This window comes from Durio zibethinus, chromosome 6 (assembly GCF_047325235.1).
Source record: "Durio zibethinus cultivar Kanyao isolate XHJ-2024 chromosome 6, ASM4732523v1, whole genome shotgun sequence".
Classification (NCBI taxonomy): Eukaryota; Viridiplantae; Streptophyta; class Magnoliopsida; order Malvales; family Malvaceae; genus Durio; species Durio zibethinus.
In genome coordinates, this window is record NC_143167.1 from 2667862 (window position 1) to 2673861 (window position 6000).

General features: G+C 33.3%; 2 protein-coding genes across 3 annotated transcripts; one reads left to right on the forward strand and one right to left on the reverse strand.

Annotated features, from left to right (window-relative positions):
- The first annotated feature begins 1930 nt into the window (after positions 1-1930).
- Positions 1931-2735, forward strand: LOC111286369 (uncharacterized). Its single transcript, XM_089761540.1, has 2 exons — positions 1931-2373; positions 2619-2735. The coding sequence occupies exons 1-2, from the start codon at positions 1969-1971 to the stop codon at positions 2733-2735; spliced, it is 522 nt and encodes a 173-aa protein (XP_089617666.1). The 5' UTR covers positions 1931-1968.
- Positions 2736-2804: 69 nt separating this feature from the next.
- Positions 2805-4754, reverse strand: LOC111286371 (uncharacterized). 2 transcript variants are annotated; one of them, XM_022876289.2, is made up of 3 exons: positions 4605-4754; positions 4386-4505; positions 2805-3100 (listed from the first exon to the last, which is right to left on the reverse strand). In XM_022876289.2, the coding sequence occupies exons 1-3, from the start codon at positions 4623-4625 to the stop codon at positions 2984-2986; spliced, it is 258 nt and encodes an 85-aa protein (XP_022732024.1). In that variant the 5' UTR covers positions 4626-4754; the 3' UTR covers positions 2805-2983. The 2 variants fall into 2 exon arrangements, with proteins under 2 accessions (XP_022732024.1, XP_022732025.1); XM_022876290.2 differs by having other exon boundaries at positions 4573-4696.
- Between the last annotated feature and the right edge of the window lie 1246 nt (positions 4755-6000).

Sequence of the window (6000 nt, forward strand, 5' to 3'; positions counted from 1 at the left end):
CCAATTTAATATATATAAATTTATTTTTAATTTTTTAAATTATATCTATATATATTATATTTAATTTTATATTTATATTAAAAATTAATATTTTATTAATTTTAAATCAAATTAAATTTAAAAAAAATAAAAATTTATTTTAATCTTATTCGTTGTCATCCCTCCTTAAGGTTGGATTACAAGGGTTTTTGCATCATTGCCTGATGGCTGATCCAATCCAATTGCCTTTGCAGCCCGTTGAATCACCAAGGGAAAAAGAAAATTTTCAGGAAAAATCTTGAAAACATATATCTCACGTGACTACAGAGGTGGATGGGTAAAACATGTGAAGCCTCAGAAGCCCATTGACTCAAAAACACAAGAATCTTGTGGAAATGTTAAAATGGGCGACTGCAGGCAGGGAAAGGGATATAAAGCATGAAAAAGTTACATGTGGGGAAGATGGCTGCAATTATTTCAGTTTTGGGGCTTTTGGGCATGCTCTACCCTTCTCCTGCAATAATAGTCGAGGCCAGGCAGGTCACACAGGCTAGCTTTTATAATTACTCACATCAAATATGTGTTTTTAGGCCCTTTTCTCGTCCTCAAGCTAAGTAAAACCCCACGCTTCCATTACCTTTATTTTCATATATAATAAAAAATATATGAAGAATATAGAATTTGCTTTAATTGATTCGTACTGTTATTTTTAAAAGATAATATTTAATAGATTTAAAATTTAAATTTTAATATATATAATTTTTTTTTATTTTATTTTCAAGCTACAATATTTTATGTGCCTAAAAATATATATATACAAAGAGAAAAGCATCAAGAACATTGTTTTGCCATCTTTTTTTTTTTATCATTTAAAGCCTAAAACATAACTTCATTTAAAATGATGAGATTAGAATATGATTTTCTTCTCAATTGACTTACATGTGCAGGGTGGATCTACATTTAAAAATAAGATTTGCATGGACATCTTAAAAATTAAAAAAAAAAAAAATCTAAAAGAAAAATTTTTTTAATGCTTTCAAAATTTTATCTGAACACTATTTTTATTGGCAGAATTGATAAATCCATACGTAATTATATATATATATTTATGTTATATAAGTGAACATCCATAAAAAGAAAAAAAAAAACTCGAATCCATGATATGAGTGCATGAGAAATTATAATGAAGTTATTAAAATTTTTTGTTCTCAATCCCTAGTCCGTAAAAGTGTTTGAGAAGGCACTCAAGTATATAGAAACTTGGCTTTGAGAGAAAGTATATGGGAGACAAGTACAATGATAGGTCAATGGAGATTAAAAAACAAAGAAAAATTGTTGATAAATGATAATAACCCAACAACTCCACTGAACTTTTGTCATTTTTGAGACGATTAGCTATATTCTACAATGATGAGAAAAGGGATAGAAACTAACAGCATGAGGCATTTAGTTTAGAATAAGAACTTGAAATGTTGGCCACTTTCTCAAGGGTTGGTCCCAATTAAGACTACAATGACTTCACGAGCAAATATTTCGATAAAGTTAAAAATGAAAAACAAAAGTTGAAAATTAAATTTATTGAGATAAAATAATATACTTTTAATTTTAATGATCAAATAATTAAAAATTTGATTCGTGACAATCTCAAATTTATATATATATATATTTATATAAAATTACTTGGAAGTTAAAAACTGGTTTTATGTCTGGCATGCACCTTCCCAATGTACATATTGGGCACTGATATCCCAAGGATGACATCAAGTGGAAATTTGGGAGACCTGCTTTTTAGAAAGAATTATTCTCATCATTTTGTTCCCACCCTTTTGAACCATAATATACCTTACCAAAATTAAATGTGAAGCAACAACCACTTTGAAAGGCCTTATAAAAGCCATTGTAAAGGCACCCAAAGTTTTAACTCAAAAGGCCACAGCTGCTTTTGCTTTTCTTCACTCCAAAAAAAGAAAAGAGTGCAAACTAGAAAACATGACTCCATTTGCTTCTTTCTTGCTACTCTTATCTTCTCTAGCTCTTCTCTCTATTGCTAGGAGCCAAGACAGAGCGCCCCATGGCATTGCTTACGAGAATCCCATGGCCTTCTCGCCCTCAGCATATGAATTTTTCCATCCGAAAACCCAAGAACCAGACACCAAAAACCCCTGTGCAGCTTCCAACTGTTCACCATTGCCTATTGCAGCCCATGTGGATGCTACTAAAGCACTTGAAAGCAAGGTATCAACAGCACAGAAATCTGGGGATCGACTGGGAACTGGTGGAATTGCAGGCATTGTTTTTGGTTTGACATTTGCAGTGCTTTTCGCAATGGGTGTTTACTATGTGCATAACACCCGTCGAGCTAATGCTAATCAAGCTACCTCTGTTCAACCTGATGTCTGATCTTGTGCTCCTCAATCACCAGTTCTCCATTGTATAATACAGGCTAAGGCTTGAGATTGATATAAATAGTAGTAGTTAAGAATTAAGCCTTTGTTCTCTTTTCTTCGGTTTTTCCTCCTTCCAATCTGCTTTCATGGAGTGTATTGTTTTATGATTCAATTTGTTATGTAATTGCAAGATAGTGTTTTACATGTTTAGAGTATAGTGTCTGAGATTATGTAATCATCACAATCATGAAGGCAATGGCAGACACAAAGACTGTTGTAGTTCCTGAAAGTCAAGGAATGATCATTGAGATTACGCCCATAATCATAGGATGCATAAATTTTATGTTAGGTTCAGATACATTAATTTAGGAGAGGGAATTTGGATATAATTTTGCTGAATAAATTGCAAATAGTTTCGTATATCATGAAATCTTTACATCACGAAAATTGAATTTACCATTATTATATGTTATGTATTACAACATAGCATTGCCCCAGGGCAAGGATGCACGCCCCTTTTAGGTTCAAAAAATTTAGAGAGATACAGCTGAGTTGAAGCTTGTATGCACTCAATTACTCCAACATCAACATTTGACTGTAAAATTACTCCAAATCTTCTACCATCTACGTGAACTAAAGGACTCAATTACTGACACAAATACCTGGTCCACAGCTTTGTTCCATAGAAGTGCAAACTCCGAGTGAGATTTCTTTCCAAATATCGGCTCTTTCATCTGGAAGAGGTTCAAAGTAAAACTATGAGAATTTAATCCACACGCACTGCAAATGATGAAACAGAGTTTTACTCGTGAAAGCCCAATCTACTTGTATAGCAATTTTTTGACAATAATAATCGGTTCATCATTTCGATGAGGTTAACCATTTCTTACAAAAAAAATGCATTCCCGTTTCCTATAATTTCCCTCAAGATATACGGCAAAACCACATGAATAGGTCTCATATATGTCCCAAGTCACAAGGCATATGACCTAAAACATAAGGTTTTATACTTTTTTCATTAGAGGTAACATAAATTATCTACAAAATAGAGAAGTTTGAAGAGAATGGTTCTTTCAATAGGGTGATATTATTGCTAAAGATATTTGATTGCTTCCACCGTCATTAAAAAGTGTTTAAGACATATTTAAAAGCTGTGGAAGCATCCAAAATATCTCTGGAAACTACATTTTCCCTTCTAAATAAACCAGTAACAACATTGTTAATAACATCCTAGATGAGATTGCTTTGCTTTCAGATCTAAAGATAAAAGTCTGCAATTTTAGAAATTTACACGATTAGACCTCTTAACAAATTATATCCAAACAGTTTAATTTCCTTTATTTCTTATGCAAAACTAGGGAGTCTATTCACCAAGTTAGATCATTAATTTTTGAGGCATTCACAGATACAAAGAGGTGATTTTGAACATCAAATTTTAAAAAATGCGACGGTATGCCACAGGATTTAGAAAATTTGTACAAGAAAGCAAGCAACTCTATATTCCTCACAAGTTTTTCTCCTGATCAACCTCAATTCTTAGAAAAAGAACAAGATAACAGGAGAAGGCAATACAAAGTTTATAAAGCAAAACAAAATTTATAAGAAATTTCCAAAATGATAGGGAAGAAAACCATTTCCCCTTGTTCCTTCCAAGAGCTAATATAAAACTAAAAATCTACATTTCTTATTACACATTTGATTTTCACAATTTCACTCCTTTCCTGCCTCCAATCAAATTCCCATTTTTTATCAACTGAGCTAAAGCACAAGGGTTCGACCGAATACTTTGCAACCCTATAAACTAGGACATAGTTACTTTTGCTACAGAAAGCATTAGGCATTGGCTTAAGCAGTTAAAGAAAATTCATTTTCTAACAAAAATACAACTAATTTATGAGAAGAAGCTTCAAAATTGATTTTTTTTAAAGTAATTATAACAACTTTAATCCACTACTTTTTCTAGGGTTTCAAATAGCAATTGTAAAAAAAAAAAAAAAACTGGAAATAAAAAAAGGGGACCTGAGATTGGGAAGCGAGTTGAGATTGATGATCTGAAATGGATTCATAGATGCGTTTTCGTTGCTCAAATACTAGGATCCCCGTCAACGCGGTTCCAAGTGCAGCACCAAGCAAACGCTCCTGCATTTGCATTCAAAAGATCAGAAATTTAAAAAGAAAAAAGCATTTAGGAAAGCAAGAGATTAACCATTTTGGATTTAATTTGATTTGATTGGGAACCTGTGCGAGGACGCTGATCATGGTTAGAATTTTGGCGTCGGGATTCAGATTTGGGGAAATTTCTTTACTTTCTGGTTCAATTCGGAAAAAAAAAAATGAAAACAGTAAGAAAGATAATACTCTAATTTGGGTACCCTTTTTAAGTCCAAAAGCCTGAAATGAAAAACACTGAGGCCCATTTCCCCCCATTTAGGGGCCCATTAAGTTCATTTCAGGTTTCTTTTTTTTTTTGATATGTTTGAAGTTGTTTAAGTATGAAATTATTAAGTGGTTGGTTCAATTGATTAGGTTATTTGTGGGGTCATTTCGAATATAAATTTATAATTATTTGTTTTAAATTGTGGATATAATACATTTTATTCTGATTTGAGAGATTAAATAATTTATTTATTTTTGAATGTTTTTTTATAAAAAAAAAAAAGTCCAAAATTAACTGCGAATTCACCCAAATAACTATGTATTAATCAAGTTTGATCCATTTCTTTGGAAAAGGGTGTTCAATTTGGATATTTTTTCATTAAATAGAATGGTACTTACTGCACTTGCTTGAATGAATCCATGGGCTGGTGGCTGATGGGTAGTGGCAATGTTTAAAATTGGAAAAGGGTCGTCGAGTTTTATATGGGAAATGGAACCCCTAATAAAAGGAAACGTAATGGCAAAGACGGTGTGTGCTTGCATGTGAGTGGCTGTCAGTGCCCCTCATCACATTTTCCCTCACGTGATTGTCTCAGATGCTATACCTGCAATGCAATGCAAGAAGCTGCAACAATTGAAAAATGGTCCGTCTCTTATTCCCTGCTCATTGCAACCATGTGTCCCAAACTCTTCCTGATTGGGACTTATCATCTAAACCCCAAGGGGACCAAATTAGTTTGCAATTTTCGTATCCACTCTAACTGTAGTGTGTAGGGTACCCGACCCTTCCAACATATGGACAAGTTTTACAACATCTTTCCCATGTTCCTCCCATGGACACGGACAAAATATAATTCGGTTTCAGTGTTAAAATATTTGAGGGAAAAAAGTGAAAATGCACATGAAAAAGAGATTAACTTGAAGTGAAATGTATATCGGTTGTTATATGTAACCATTGACCATTTCTATGGGAAAAGCCAAGAAAATTAACTGCCTTTGGAAGTAGGTCAACTGTTGCTTTTGCCTCATAGGAACATCCGGTCCTACTTAGAAAGATTTGGATGTGGAAATTAATTATATGGCTTGCTTCTATCCCTTGCTGCTAATTGGAAGTCTACCATTCTTTAATGCATAGTTGCATACCTACAAAAGAAGGCCTCTGGTTCTGGCAACTGTAAAAAGTTGGCTCTGCTCAGCCAAGGAAAAACACAGCTTTTGTTCTTGACTTGATGACTCTGTCTGCAGGGCATCGCCAGCT

Bases quoted from the DNA above. Each gene is read 5' to 3' on its own strand.
- LOC111286369 (XM_089761540.1), top strand. From the start codon at position 1,969: ATGACTCCATTTGCTTCTTTCTTGCTACTCTTATCTTCTCTAGCTCTT. The intron at 2,374-2,618 runs GTCTGATCTTGT...ACAATCATGAAG, and splicing joins CTACCTCTGTTCAACCTGAT to GCAATGGCAGACACAAAGAC.
- LOC111286371 (XM_022876289.2), bottom strand. From the start codon at position 4,625: ATGATCAGCGTCCTCGCACAG. The intron at 4,506-4,604 runs GTTCCCAATCAA...ATGCAAATGCAG, and splicing joins TGATCAGCGTCCTCGCACAG to GAGCGTTTGCTTGGTGCTGC. The intron at 3,101-4,385 runs GTCCCCTTTTTT...AACCTCTTCCAG, and splicing joins AACTCGCTTCCCAATCTCAG to ATGAAAGAGCCGATATTTGG.